The sequence below is a fragment of the Mirounga angustirostris genome, unplaced genomic scaffold (assembly GCF_029215605.1).
Source record: "Mirounga angustirostris isolate CCGP_5_RB_7025 unplaced genomic scaffold, mMirAng1.0.hap1 SCAF_7, whole genome shotgun sequence".
Classification (NCBI taxonomy): Eukaryota; Metazoa; Chordata; class Mammalia; order Carnivora; family Phocidae; genus Mirounga; species Mirounga angustirostris.
In genome coordinates, this window is record NW_026991715.1 from 1,805,665 (window position 1) to 1,820,391 (window position 14,727).

The following is a 14,727-nucleotide window of genomic DNA, read 5'->3' on the forward strand; positions in this document are numbered from 1 at the left end:
CCAATTTGTTGTTCAATTGTTCATAGTCTCTTAAAATAAACCCTTTTTTGAGTCCTGTCTAAATTTCTCTTAGTCAATCTAGCTATTTTGACATTTTTTTCCAATTTTTCAGAAAAACAACTTTTGCCGATTTTCTCTACTGCTTTTCTGTTCTCAACTACATTACTCTCTAACATTTTTTTAGGTTTGCTTTGCTCTGGTTCTAGTTCATGAAGTGCATCTAACTGACCCCTGGCAATGCCAGCCTCAGGATCACTATCTCTAGGTTATGGCTGACCAGATAGCTGAACACTTACAGACTGGAGTGGCCCAGGCCAGCACCGCCCCCCCCACCCCACCCCCAGCATGCCAGCACAGGTCACCACAGACTCTGGTCTGCAGCTGAGCATGATGCCTGACAGTTGACAGGCCAGCCTGGAACTCTGTGGACCACCTGCTGCCTTAGGTACTTTGCTTTCCAGGAGCCTGAGGACTAGCTGACCCTGGCCAAGGAACACAGCCAATGGGCATGGTGCCCTGCCTGCAGCCAGGCATTTCCCTCACCCCTGCACAGCTATGGGTCACTGCCCCCTGTGCCCATGGGCACAACAGAGCCCTCGCTCACACACTGGGTCTGATGACTGCAGTTCCCTCCTCATGTCTGCATCTGCCCACAACCCTCCCGAGGGTCCACACTGCTTTGCACTGCTACAGCCTTTTTCAGGGTAGATGGAATCTCAGATTCTACCGTCAAGGCCAATGGTGAGCGAGAGTCCTGTCCGCCCCTCCCCCAGGAGAGAAGAGGCCCCCTTCAAGGACCTCACTCTTCACCAGGTGAGGAGGGGCAGCTGAGTCCCACCGATACTCTCTGGTGCCCCTGCAAATGCCAGGCACCAGGGGTCTGAGACCACAGGAGATGCGGCCAGTGGGAAGGGACGATTTCAGAAGAGGTGAGAGGGTAATTGAATTTTTGTACAACAGGTTAAAAAAAAAATGTTTACTGATTTGGACAATATTGGTCATAAATTGCAAAAGCTACACTTGAATACTACATCAAAATCCTCTTTCTACCATAGCTGGGAGTTGTGATTTTGTTCTTTCATTTCCTGTGTTTAAATGAAACACAGGCCCACTCCTCACTCAGTGGAAAGTCTTGCAGGCTTATCAGCTTATTAGGTGAGAGAAGCGAGGAGGGCCAGCCACATTGCTCTGGGTGCTGAGATACACCCAGATGCCCCTTGCTTGGAGGACACTTCAGTGTTGGGACCCTGGACAAGAGCAGAGACGGCCCCCCAGAATCCTGGCATTTAGAGGTTGAAGGTACTTTCTCAGCACAGCAACCACTAAAACTTGGGAGCCTTTAAAAATAGTGCTTGTCAGGACCATGTCCTTTCTCAGGACAGTAGCTGCTACAATTGGGGAAGATGGAACACACTCTGCTTCTCTTGCTGAGATTTCTTCTGACCACCGATTGAGAAATTATGGCGTTCAAGACCGAACTCTGGAATTTCCTCGGCACTGAGTGGGGAAAATCATACAAAAGCAAAAACAAAACAAAAACGAAACAGGTGAGAATGTGCAACGTGGCCAGAGGAAGATTATTAGTAAGTGGACTAAGGGCAGGCAGGACTTGACCTCCGTAACCCTCCCCAAGGGCCTCACAGCCAACCCTTTACCTAGATTTATTTTTTTATTATGTTCAGTTAGCCACTGTATAATACATCATTAGTTTTTGATGTAGTGTTCCACAATTCGTTAGTTGTGTGTAACACCCAGTGCTCATCATGGCACGTGCCCTCCTTAATGTCCATCACCCGGGTACCACATCCCCCCATGCCCCTCCCCTCTGAAACCCTCAGTTTGTTTCCCAGAATCCAGAGTCTCTCATGGTTCGACTTCCTCTCTGATTTCTTCCCATTCAGTTTTCCCTCCCTTCTCCTGTGGTCCTCCATGCTATTCCTTATGCTCCACAAATAGGTGAAACCATATGATAATTGACTTTCTCTGCTTGACTTATTTCACTTAGCATAATCTCCCCCAGTCCCATCCATGGTGATGTAAAAGTTGAGTATTCATCCTTTCTGATGGCTGAGTCATATTCCACTGTGTATATGGCCCACATCTTCTTTATCCATTCGTCTGTGGAAGGGCACCTCGGCTTCTTCCACTGTTTGGCCATTGCGGACATTGCTCCTATGAACGTTGGGGGGCAGGTGCCCCTTCTTTTCACTACGTCTGTATCTTTGGCTTTACCTCGATTTAAACCCTCCTGGGGTGGTCTCTGACCTCAGACCTCCTTTTCCTGCTGGCTTCTTATCCAGGGTAAAGATTTGTGATGCAGAGTTTAGAGCCACAGTTGCAACTCAGTCCATAAGCATCCCTGCTCCCTGTACACAAGGAGTTCCAGCATCCCCACTATGCCTTGCACAATTGTTCACCCCAGAAACGCCCACCCCATCAGGTACACTGTGGTCACTCCTGTCTGGCTGAGGCCTCACGACTGTGTCCTGGTTACGTCATGGGGGTGCAGACTTTTCCCATGAGGAGGCAGAAAAATGCAGCCTGAGCAGAGGGGTGCTGCCAGAAATGACGATCCACAGGCAGCACGCCCACTGCCTCACCAGTGAAACACTGGAATGGTTCCAATCCAGGCGGCAAACACACACGCCCCGAGCTTGCTGGAGTGCCCTTCCAGGTCCTTACCCAGGATGAGGAGCTGAAGGGCAAGCCAGGCAAGCCAGAGAGCCTCCAGTGCACCTGGTCACATACTGCCAACATCTTCCCCTGAAGAGGTCCCTCTGACCCTCCCCCCTCTCGTGTGCTCTCTCTCTCAAATAAATAAAATCTTTTAAAAAAAAAAAAAAAGTGAGAAGACGGGGGCGCCTGGGTGGCTCAGTTGGTTAAGCGACTGCCTTCGGCTCAGGTCATGATCCTGGAGTCCCGGGATCGAGTCCCGCGTCGGGCTCCCTGCTCGGCAGGGAGTCTGCTTCTCCCTCTGACCCTCCTCCCTCTCATGCTCTCTGTCTCTCATTCTCTCTCTCGCAAATAAATAAAATCTTAAAAAAAAAAAAAAAGTGAGAAGACGGGGGTGCCTGGGTGGCTCAATCGGTTAAGCGACTGCCTTTGGCTCAGGTCATGATCCCGGAGTCCCGGGATCGAGTCCCACATCGGGCTCCCTGCTCGGCAGGGAGTCTGCTTCTCCCTCTGACCCTCCCCCCTCTCATGTGCTCTCTCTCTCTCAAATAAATAAAATCTTAAAAAAAAAAAAAAAGTGAGAAGACGGGGGCGCCTGGGTGGCTCAGTTGGTTGAGCGACTGCCTTCGGCTCAGGTCATGATCCTGGAGTCCAGGGATCGAGTCCCACGTCGGGCTCCCTGCTCGGCAGGGAGTCTGCTTCTCCCTCTGACCCTCCTCCCTCTCATGCTCTCTGTCTCTCATTCTCTCTCTCGCAAATAAAGAAAATCTTAAAAAAAAAAAAAAAGTGAGAAGACGGGGGTGCCTGGGTGGCTCAGTCGGTTAAGCGACTGCCTTTGGCTCAGGTCATGATCCCGGAGTCCCGGGATCGAGTCCCACATCGGGCTCCCTGCTCAGCAGGGAGTCTGCTTCTCCCTCTGACCCTCCCCCCTCTCATGTGCTCTCTCTCATTCTCTCTCTCGAATAAATAAAATCTTAAAAAAAAAAAAGTGAGAAGACGGGGGCGCCTGGGTGGCTCAGTTGGTTGAGCGACTGCCTTCGGCTCAGGTCATGATCCTGGAGTCCCGGGATCGAGTCCCCGCATCGGGCTCCCTGCTCGGCAGGGAGTCTGCTTCTCCCTCTGACCCTCCTCCCTCTCATGCTGTCTCTCATTCTCTCTCTCGCAAATAAATAAAAGAAGGGGCAAGAGACGGGTGAATGATGGGGACAATGCTGAGCCAGCCCCTCCTCCCTAACAGCTGCAACTGGACACACAGCATGGCTCAGGCCCAGGCCCAGTGACTGTGCAGATTGTTGAATGCACGTGGGTGTGCAAGAGGGGGGCAGCAGCTGTTGGCCACACATGGGAGTTCTGGGTGGCTTAGCGGGTTGGATGGCACAGCATGAACGCGCAAGGAACAACTGATGAGTTGCCGTGGGTGCGGTGCTCACGGGTTGGCACCACGAACGTGCAAGCACCGCTTGACGGCACAGCACGGCTGTGGAGACGGGACTACAAGGAACGGAACGATGCCAAGTTTGCACCTGGCCTGAGCGTGCAGTGCGACATTGTCTAATGCACCCAGTGGGTGTGCTAGAGCCAAAATCTTGACGATGAGAACAGGAGGAGCAAATGGGAGGTACTGCAGGTGTGCACAGGGCGTTGGACTGCACACGGCAGGTGTGCACACCGTGCACTTGACTGGAGGGTAGTGTGAGCACCGGCATTTGAGGGACGCGTGGGGTGCGTGGGAGGAGCGAGGACGTGGTGGAGCAGGGGTTCCGGGGGTGGATATGACAGGACACGTGTGCAAGGGGTGACAGCTGAATAATGCAGTGAGCGTGGGGCGCCTGGGTGGCTCAGTTGGTTGGGCGACTGCCTTCGGCTCAGGTCATGATCCCGGAGTCCCGGGATCGAGTCCCGCATCGGGCTCCCTGCTCGGCAGGGAGTCTGCTTCTCCCTCTGACCCTCCCCCTCTCATGCTCTCTGTCTCCCATTCTCTCTCTCAGATAAATAAATTAAAAATCTTTAAAAAATGAAATAAAATAATGCGGTGAGCGTGGGGCGCAGCACGGCTGGACGGCACGCAGGGACGTGTGCAGACACAACTGTCCGACGGCGGTGGGGGCGGGGGGCCGGTGCTACACACAGGGAGGTTGTGGGACTGCCCGCGGCTGCTGGGAAAGGAGCAGTTGCTGGGCGTCGAGGTGGGCACGGGACAGAGCAGTGTGCCGGCTGAGTCCCTGCAAGCACAGGGGAGTGACCACGTTGGTCAGTTCGACCCGTTGACTTGGCCAGGCCCTGGTGCCCGCTGTTTGTTCAAACGCCAGTCTCCATGCTGCTGTGAAAGCATCCTTTAGATGTGATTAACTCTGAATTTCGCAGACCTTGATCAAGCAGACTGCCCTCCACACTTTGGGAGGGCCTCATCCAGTCAGTGGAGGCCTTAAGGGCAAGGACAGAGGTTTCCCAAAGAAGCAACGCTGCCCTCAGACTTCAACACGCTAACCCTGAGTTTGCAGACTTTGGACCCCAGACCACAAAGTCCACTCTCCCCTCAGTCCCTGGCCTGCTGCCTGCCCTGCAGACCTCACTCACCAGCCCCCACCGTCTCTCGCTCTATCCTGCGGGCTCCATTTCTCTGGAGAACCCCATTACTGTCACTGTTGAGGGGCACATGGAGTGCAGAGCGGCAACTGAACGGTGCAGAGGTGTGCAGCATGGCTGTGGAGCAAGCACCGACTGCTGGTGGCCTACGATGGCCAGCACACGTGAAGGCTGGGAGAGGGACTACAGGGGGCTCTGCACACCTGGAAGGTCCGGGCCCTCACTGGAGCCTGGGGGGCACGGGCAGTGCTGTCACAAGAGGGAGATAAAATCATGGGTGCCAACCGACCCTGAGGGGCCCCTGAACGCTGCACCTGTGATGCCTAGGGGCCTGCATGAGGGACAAGGTATGAGGCCTGGCCTGGTGCCCTGACCGTACGGACATCTTTGGCTCCGGATGGGGGTTCAGGGGAGGCACAGGCCAGTGGAGGGACGGCAGGCTCTATGTTAAGTAGTGGTTCTCCTACGGGATAGACACAGAGGTCCTGGGCCCCAGAACGTCCAGCCCACATGGAGGGGCTTGCTCCAGGGCAAGATGGAGACAAGCAGGGGTGTGGTCCTACTGCAGAGGGGACCCTGCAGGACAAGCCAGCTGCCTCACACTGCTGTGGATGGGAGGCCTATGGGCTGGGATGCTAGTCCTTGCTGAGGGAAGGCTGGGGGCACCAGGAATCCCAACCACATGCTGCCCCCACACCCGAGTCCCCAGCACACTCCGGGCCTTCTGGCTGCAGAGCTCACTTAGCAGGGCCTCCCCACCCACCCCCCCACTGGATGCAGAGCACTCAGCCCTGGCTAAGCCTCATGAAGACAAGGAGCCCAAACCCTCTACATAGGCAGGGTCCCAGGGATGCCAGCGGACAGCCAGGACAGTACCACACCCACAAGAGCAGGAGCCGCACCTGGGCCACCTGAGGCCACAAGGCTCCGCGGGAAGGTGACCTGTCCCATGCCACACAGCAGCACAGAGCTTTATTTCTGGAAGGCGCTGTGGAAGAGACTGCCTGCCTTCCATGCCGGTGCCTCGGGGCCCCGCCTGATGCAAGCTTCATGCCCTAAAGAGAGGCAGTGGCGGCCACGACCTCCTCCAGCTGCTGGAGGAGCTCCCCCGGCTGCAGCGAGAACACGCTAGCGTCCACTCTCTGGAAGTCGGGGTGGGCCACCACGGAGGCCAGCACCTCTGCGATCCGGCTGACATCAAAAGCAGCCTGCTGGGGGCCCAGCCCGCTGCCCGCACTGCCCTCCATGTCACCAGGGCCCATCTCCTTCGCCAGAAGCAGCAGCCTCCTTTCAGCGATGATCTTGAGAAAGTGGTAAAATTCTTCAAAATTGATCCCGGAGCAGGACCTCATGATGACCTGGCCAGAGAGGAGCACCAGTGAGGCGTGGCTTGCTCGCAGCTCCAGGCAAGTGTCTGAAGACTGTGGGCAGGGCCCAGTCCCTGAGGATGGGAACAGAGATACCCGGGAGCCAGCCAGCGATGGGTCGGAGTCCTGCAACCCGGAAGCCGCAGCGACCTGCCCCAGGACCACACCGACCTTCACACAGGCAGGCTGGCGGCTACCAGGTCCCCAAGACCACAGCTCTGACCTTACGGACCAAGCCCTCTGAGAATGCAGGCTTCCCTGAGGGCTGGCCCACGCCCTCCCCCCACTGCGCCCTGGTCCTGGTGAGCCCCCTCCCCAGCCCCCACTGCGGCCCTGGAGAGCCCCTCCCAGTCCTTCCCTCCTGCCCAGGCTGGCCTACCTGGCAGTGATGGTCCCAGTCAGGCATAGTGTCCCTCCACTGGCTGACCTCCTGCTGCACGGCCCGGAGCTCCTGCTGCAGGAAGTGCCACATATTGGCCAGGTTACAGCCGTTGACCCAGTTGTGATTGATGGAGATGGTGTCCTCCTGGAAGGGGTGGGGTGTGGGTCCCCCCGTGAGTCCACACCAGACCATCCCCAAGCCCTGTCCTGAGGTCCTGGCAACCCTCCTCAGCCAGGAAGGGCTGCTCCTGTCTCCCGGTAGGTGCTACCATAAAGAGGGGGCTGGACCTTTCTGAGGGCACAGCTAACCAAGAGCAGGGCTCCCAGGGGAACTGGGGCAACTCCACAGTGTACAAGGACCCACTGCTGCCCAGGGAAGAAACGTGGGAGGCTGGGAAGAAACGGGCTGGTGGCCCTTCTCCAGTCTGTGCAATCCCATACCCGGGCTCTCCGTGGGATCAGGAGGGGTGCGCCTGGCCCTCTCTCTGTGGAAAGGCATCTAAGAGTGTGTGAAGGGTGAGGAGTGTGCTGGGTAAGCCAGGGGCAGATGAACGGGGAGCTGGACACTCTGGGCTTGGGGTCAGACCGGTGGGACCCCAGGGCGTTTCCCTGACCTGTCTGGGCCACACTGCACGCACATGCGGTGGGGTGTGCCCACCCTACCAGGTTATGGACTTGGTGGTGCCACCCGCTGGGCACGAAGACCATCTCGCCCGCCTCCTGCGTGAGCTCCAGGGGTGGGCTGCATTGCTTGCGCGTGGGGTACAGGCGGCTGTCGAGCAGCGCGGGTGAGGTCACGTCGTAGGGCAGGCCACCGTGGCAATCCCGAAGGGCTTCTTCTTGCCCCGGAGGGAAGAAGAGCCACTTTTTCCTCCCACAGATGTTGGCAGACCAGCTAAAGGAGCGGAAGATGTCAGCGTGGAACGGTGACCTGTGTGAAACCTTCTGTTGGTGCCTACTGAACCAGAGGTGGTCTGGTTCTTCCTGGCCGAGGACATGGGCCCCAGGGGCCCCAGCGCTCACACTCCCCCATCTGAGAGCCCCCAGGGGCAAAGTGGGTACAGAGGCTTGGAAATGGGACGCCTGGCAGCCTTCCCCACACCTAGGCGTCTCTGAGAGGCTCTGACAGAGTGGACAGGATTGAGGAGAGTGTGTGGGGCAGGGACAAGGCGCAGAGAGGAGGTTGGGAGGGACGCACGGTACCAGGTGCCAGCAGGCCCCATGTAGATAAAGCGGTAGTCGTCCACATCCAGGGCGTCCCAGTACTCATTGAGCCAGTCGGATGAGAAGTACACGGGCAGGGTGAACACGTCCTCGGCCGAGGCGTCCCTGCAGGGAGTGACGAGAGGCTGGGGCAGGAGTGGCCACCTTCTGGCCCCTGTGCCCCGAGCACGAGACAGCCAGAGGTTTGGAAGGACACGAATGACGCTGAGCTGCCTTCCACAGCCGGCGTCCACAGTGAGGCTGGCCACCCTGCGCTAGTCCAGCCACCACATGACCACAGCCCCAAGTGACCCCACCTGAGCCCTGTGCAAGGAACGAACGCCCGTCATAACAGAGGAAACGACGCTGGGGGTGTTGTGACGCCGCTTAGGTGACCCATGCGGGCGGCACCGCAACTGCTCCAGACCCCTGTTGCACCAGGTCCGGAATTTCAGCCTCTGGTTGAGCTGGTGCTCTAAGTGCCTCATGGGCATCACGCTGTTCTCCAGAACCCGTGGGCCTCGTCCACGCTCTCGCCGTCTGCCGAGTGGATGCACGACCAGTGGCCCAGGCACTATGGCCCACGCCCGCTGAGGTGCTTCTCCCCTACCCCACAGCCCCCCACTCCTCCTGGTCCAAAAGCCTGATCCCCACAACCGGAACAATGCCCGCCCCCCACACAGGAGCACACCAACCCAGCCCCAACCCAGCCCTAACCCGGCCCCAGAGAGTGAGCTCTCCCGACGACGCACTGGAACAGCTTCCGGAGTAGCTCACGCATCACTCGTGGCCGGAGGCCATGATCAGGGAGCCCGAGGAGCACCAAGTCGCTTGTACTGCCCCAAAAGTGCCTCTGCGGGATGTCAGACTCCCACTTAGCCCGCGAATCAGACGGCACGTCCCCTAGAGCCGCCGCTGCCTGCCTGGCCTCCCTCTGCTCTGTTTATCCTGGGGTTTCCAGGGAAAGTTCGTAACATTCAGTCAAAGCGGACCTTCGAACAATGGACAAGGACGTCCCGTGTAACAGCCGGAACAAACTGACGCCCATTTGAAGCCTACGCCCACCGAGCGGGAGCACTGGGTCTGGGAGTCCTAAGCTGTGCTGCTGGATCGAGAGTCCCTGGGGGCCACAACCAGGGTCTGGGCGTCCCTGATCCACCCCCTGGGGCCAGCTCTCCCTGCCGGACAAGACGCAGTGAGGCTGGGAGCATCCAGGGCACGCCGGTGCGAGGTGCTCTTGGATGGGTCCTGGGGATCACAAGGGAGAGGCTCGCCGTGATACCTTAGTTTGCACCTCAGCCAGACGAGAATTCGGTCGTTCACTCATTTATACAAAACTCGTCGAGGCCGTACTCTGCCCTGCACCAGCTGGCTGGGGTGTGCGTAGGCCGGTCTCTGCTTGTGACCAGCACACTGCCGGGTAGGGGAATGGACACAGAGCCCAAGGACCCCCTCCGCGCGTGGGGACGAAGCAGACGGGGTGTGGCTGCCCGCGAGCGTGGGTCGTGTCCCAGAGGCCCGTCGTTGCAGCTCCCAGGGGACCCCCTCCGCGCGTGGGGACGAAGCAGACGGGGTGTGGCTGCCCGCGAGCGTGGGTCGTGTCCCAGAGGCCCGTCGTTGCAGCTCCCAGGGTGGAAGAGGGTGTGGTCGAACACAGAAGGCGTCCCCGGACAGGGCGGGCGAGTCACTGGTCCGTGATGTCGGGCACAGCCTTGCCGGGAAGACGCCGAGAACGTGAGCGAGCAGAGCAGGCCGGTGCGGGGCCCGGGGCAGCCGGGGTGAGCCCCGCAGGCCGGTGCGGGGCCCGGGGCAGCCGGGGTGAGCCCCGCAGGCCGGTGCGGGGCCCGGGTCCGCAGCCGACAGCAAGGGCACAGCCAGGTGCGGCCAGTCGGAGGCGGCGCAGCCCGCAAGCGCGGTTCCGGCAGCCAGGACACACGCTTCCCACCTGACGCGGCGCGGCCGGCCCTGCGACGGGGAGGGCCTCCGGCCGCGCTGCAGGAGCCAGATTCGCGCACGCCCTGCAATCCCCTCCGGGGGCCGACAGGCGGCTTTGTGCGCCCCCGCCCCGCCCGCTTTACCTGCACAGGTGCCAGTCCTTGAGGTAGAGGCAGCCGCGCGGCGAGGAGTAGCCCCCCCGGATGTAGTCCTCCCAGTAGCTGATGTAGTCCCGGAGGCGCATGCGCTCCTTGCGGTTGGAATTGGACTCCCGGGCCCCGCAGTCGGCCACAGGGACGACCACGTCCCCTGCAACGAGAGGCCGTGGCACGCCGTGCGCCTCCGCGACGGCCGCCCGCGCGCGCCCCGCACTTACCGTAGCTCCGCAGCAGGTGCTCGAAGGCCGGCTTCCCGTCGGGCGTCACCCAGCGCCTGCGGCTGCCCCAGCCCTCGGTGAAGGCGCTGGAGAAGACGCACGGCACGTTGGGCAGCAGGTAGCCCTTGAAGAAGTCGGCGTACGAAAAGCAGTCCGGGCTCTCGATGAAGTCCACGCGGCCCGGCGTCGCGCCCGTCGCGCCCGCCGCGCCCGCCGCGCCCGCGGGCCGCCCGCGGAGGCGTCGGAAGTGGCTCTCGGCGAACGCGCGCGTCTCCCTGTCCATCCCCGGCCCGCTTGGCGCCCGCGCTGCACCGCAGGGCGGCGGGGGGCGCCGCAGCCGCCTCCGGCCTCCCGCCTCCCGCTCTTCGAGCGGGGCGATGGAAAGGAAGTACTCGCTACGACTACTTCCGGAGCAGACGCCGTGGCCGGCACGGGCTGCGTGCCAGCCGGAGCGAGAACCGCGCGGCACAGGCCGCTGGAGCCTGCGAGCGGCCCGGGGCGGCCGAGCGGAACCAAGAGAACGCGGCCAGAGTTCCTGCCCGAGTACGAATCCCAGCGCGCCGGGCCCTGGGCGCACGCGCATGGCAGCCTGCGGGCCTCGTTCTGCGCAGGCGCGGGAGCGGCCCGCAGCGCCTCTGGAGCGACCGGCTGGTCTGTCCGGCGTCCGAAGCAGCGCCAGACCCGGGTCTCGCCGTCTTCGCATCTCCCCGGGGACACGGGTAAGCGGCGCCCCCAGTCTGCGCTCGGGCCTGTGCCAGAGTCCTCCCGGCCCTCTCCCGGCTTAGTCCCGCCTGCTACTGCTGCCGCGATGAGAACCTCCTGTTCTGACAGAGAGGCCCCGGGGCCAAAGGTGGGGTCCTGCGGGGATGCTGGGGGCCCAGGGGGATGCTGGGGGCCCGGAGGGGACGGTGGGGACCCGGAGGGGACGCTGGGGGCCCAGGGGGATGCTGGGGGCCCGAGGGGACGGTGGGGACCCGGAGGGGATGCTGGGGGCCCGGAGGGGACGGTGGGGACCAAAGGGGGTGCTGGGGGCCCGGAGGGGACGGTGGGGACCAAAGGGGGTGCTGGGGGCCCGGAGGGGACGGTAGGGACCCAGGGGGACGGTGGGGACCCGGAGGGGATGCTGGGGGCCCAGGGGGGTGCTGGGGGCCCGGAGGGGACGGTGGGGACCCGGAGGGGATGCTGGGGGCCCAGGGGGATGCTGGGGGCCCGAGGGGACGGTAGGGACCCAGGGGGACGGTGGGGACCCGGAGGGGATGCTGGGGGCCCAGGGGGATGCTGGGGGCCCGAGGGGACGGTAGGGACCCAGGGGGACGGTGGGGACCCAGAGGGGATGCTGGGGGCCCAGGGGGATGCTGGGGGCCGGAGGGGACGGTGGGGACCCGGAGGGGACGCTGGGGGCCCAGGGGGATGCTGGGGGCCCGGAGGGGACGGTGGGGACCCAGGGGGATGCTGGGGGCCCGGAGGGGACGGTGGGGACCCAGGGGGATGCTGGGGGCCCGGAGGGGACGGTGGGGACCCAGGGGGTGCTGGAGGCCCAGGGGGATGCTGGGGACTCAGGGGGGTGCTGGGGACCCGGAGGGGACGGTGGGGACCAAAGGGGGTGCTGGGGGCCCGGAGGGGACGGTGGGGACCAAAGGGGGTGCTGGGGGCCCGGAGGGGACGGTAGGGACCCAGGGGGACGGTGGGGACCCGGAGGGGATGCTGGGGGCCCAGGGGGGTGCTGGGGGCCCGGAGGGGACGGTGGGGACCCGGAGGGGATGCTGGGGGCCCAGGGGGATGCTGGGGGCCCGAGGGGACGGTAGGGACCCAGGGGGACGGTGGGGACCCGGAGGGGATGCTGGGGGCCCAGGGGGATGCTGGGGGCCCGAGGGGACGGTAGGGACCCAGGGGGACGGTGGGGACCCAGAGGGGATGCTGGGGGCCCAGGGGGATGCTGGGGGCCCGGAGGGGACGGTGGGGACCCGGAGGGGACGCTGGGGGCCCAGGGGGATGCTGGGGGCCCGAGGGGACGGTGGGGACCCGGAGGGGATGCTGGGGGCCCGGAGGGGACGGTGGGGACCAAAGGGGGTGCTGGGGGCCCGGAGGGGACGGTGGGGACCAAAGGGGGTGCTGGGGGCCCGGAGGGGACGGTAGGGACCCAGGGGGACGGTGGGGACCCGGAGGGGATGCTGGGGGCCCAGGGGGGTGCTGGGGGCCCGGAGGGGACGGTGGGGACCCGGAGGGGATGCTGGGGGCCCAGGGGGATGCTGGGGGCCCGAGGGGACGGTAGGGACCCAGGGGGACGGTGGGGACCCGGAGGGGATGCTGGGGGCCCAGGGGGATGCTGGGGGCCCGAGGGGACGGTAGGGACCCAGGGGGACGGTGGGGACCCAGAGGGGATGCTGGGGGCCCAGGGGGATGCTGGGGGCCGGAGGGGACGGTGGGGACCCGGAGGGGACGCTGGGGGCCCAGGGGGATGCTGGGGGCCCGGAGGGGACGGTGGGGACCCAGGGGGATGCTGGGGGCCCGGAGGGGACGGTGGGGACCCAGGGGGATGCTGGGGGCCCGGAGGGGACGGTGGGGACCCAGGGGGTGCTGGAGGCCCAGGGGGATGCTGGGGACTCAGGGGGGTGCTGGGGACCCGGAGGGGACGCTGGGTACCCGGAGGGGACGCTGGGGGCCCAGGGGGCTGCTGGGGGCCCGGAGGGGACGGTGGGGACCCGGAGGGGAAGGTGGGGACCCGGAGGGGCTGCTGGGGGCCCAGGGGGATGCTGGGGGCCCGAGGGGACGGTGGGGACCCGGAGGGGACGCTGGGGGCCCAGGGGGATGCTGGGGGCCCGAGGGGACGGTGGGGACCCAGGGGGGTGCTGGGGCCCCGGAGGGGACAGTGGGGACCCGGAGGGGATGCTGGAGGCCCAGGGGGATGCTGGGGACCTGGAGGGGATGGTGGGGACCAGGGGGATGCCGGGGACCCGGAGGGGACGGTGGGGACCCAGGGGGATGCTGGGGCCCCGGAGGGGACAGTGGGGACCCGGAGGGGATGCTGGAGGCCCAGGGGGATGCTGGGGACCTGGAGGGGATGGTGGGGACCAGGGGGATGCCGGGGACCCGGAGGGGACGGTGGGGACCCAGGAGGATGCTGGGGACCTGGAGGGGACAGTGGGGACCCGGAGGGGATGCTGGAGGCCCAGGGGGATGCTGGGGACCTGGAGGGGATGGTGGGGACCAGGGGGATGCCGGGGACCCGGAGGGGACGGTGGGGACCCAGGGGGATGCTGGGGACCTGGAGGGGATGCTGGGGGCCCGGAGGGGATGCTGGGGGCCCAGGGGGCTGCTGGGGGCCCGGAGGGGACGGTGGGGACCCGGAGGGGAAGGTGGGGACCCGGAGGGGATGCTGGGGACCCGGAGGGGACGGTAGGGACCTAGGGGGGACGCTGGGGACCCGGAGTGGATGCTGGGGACCCGGAGGGGATGGTGGGGACCCAGGGGGATGCTGGGGACCTGGAGGGGACAGTGGGGACCCAGGGGGATGCCGGGGACCCGGAGGGGACGGTGGGGACCCAGGGGGATGCCGGGGACCCGGAGGGGACGGTGGGGACCCAGGGGGATGCCGGGGACCTGGAGGGGATGCTGGGGGCCCGGAGGGGATGCCGGGGACCCGGAGGGGACGGTGGGGACCCAGGGGGATGCTGGGGACCTGGAGGGGATGCCGGGGGCCCGGAGGGGATGCCGGGGACCCGGAGGGGACGGTGGGGACCCAGGGGGATGCTGGGGACCCGGAGGGGATGCCGGGGACCCGGAGGGGATGCCGGGGACCCGGAGGGGACGTGGGGACCCAGGGGGATGCCGGGGACCCGGAGGGGACGGTGGGGACCCAGGGGGATGCTGGGGACCTGGAGGGGATGCTGGGGGCCCGGAGGGGATGCCGGGGACCCGGAGGGGACGGTGGGGACCCAGGGGGATGCTGGGGACCCGGAGGGGATGCCGGGGACCCGGAGGGGACGTGGGGACCCAGGGGGATGCCGGGGACCCGGAGGGGACGGTGGGGACCCAGGGGGATGCTGGGGACCTGGAGGGGATGCTGGGGGCCCGGAGGGGACGGTGGGGACCCGGAGGGGATGCTGGGGACCCAGGGGGTGTTGGGGACCTAGAGGATGATGAAGGCCTGGAGGGGATGCTGGAGATCTAGAGGGATGCTGGGGCACTGGAGGGGATATTGGGGGC

General features: G+C 64.0%; 2 protein-coding genes across 10 annotated transcripts in view; one reads left to right on the forward strand and one right to left on the reverse strand.

The window, feature by feature from the left end:
* Positions 1-961: 961 nt before the first annotated feature.
* Positions 962-10,978, reverse strand: JMJD4 (jumonji domain containing 4). Of its 2 annotated transcripts, none has more exons than XM_045871428.3 (6): positions 10,522-10,917; positions 10,289-10,454; positions 8,211-8,336; positions 7,671-7,938; positions 7,006-7,152; positions 962-6,617 (listed from the first exon to the last, which is right to left on the reverse strand). In XM_045871428.3, the coding sequence occupies exons 1-6, from the start codon at positions 10,802-10,804 to the stop codon at positions 6,315-6,317; spliced, it is 1,293 nt and encodes a 430-aa protein (XP_045727384.2). In that variant the 5' UTR covers positions 10,805-10,917; the 3' UTR covers positions 962-6,314. The 2 variants fall into 2 exon arrangements, with proteins under 2 accessions (XP_045727384.2, XP_064451734.1); XM_064595664.1 differs by having other exon boundaries at positions 6,474-6,700; positions 10,522-10,978.
* SNAP47 (synaptosome associated protein 47) overlaps positions 10,917-14,727 on the forward strand; it is a 65,543-nt gene continuing 61,732 nt past the window's right edge. For 3 of the 8 annotated variants that reach the window (XM_064595657.1, XM_064595656.1, XM_064595658.1), the window contains exon 1: positions 10,920-11,371. In XM_064595657.1, the coding sequence (XP_064451727.1) occupies positions 11,330-11,371 (42 nt within the window). In that variant the 5' untranslated portion in view covers positions 10,920-11,329. Of the gene's footprint in view, positions 11,372-14,727 lie in introns of all 8 variants that reach the window. The other 5 variants (XM_064595661.1, XM_064595663.1, XM_064595662.1 and 2 more) reach the window with 4 other exon arrangements.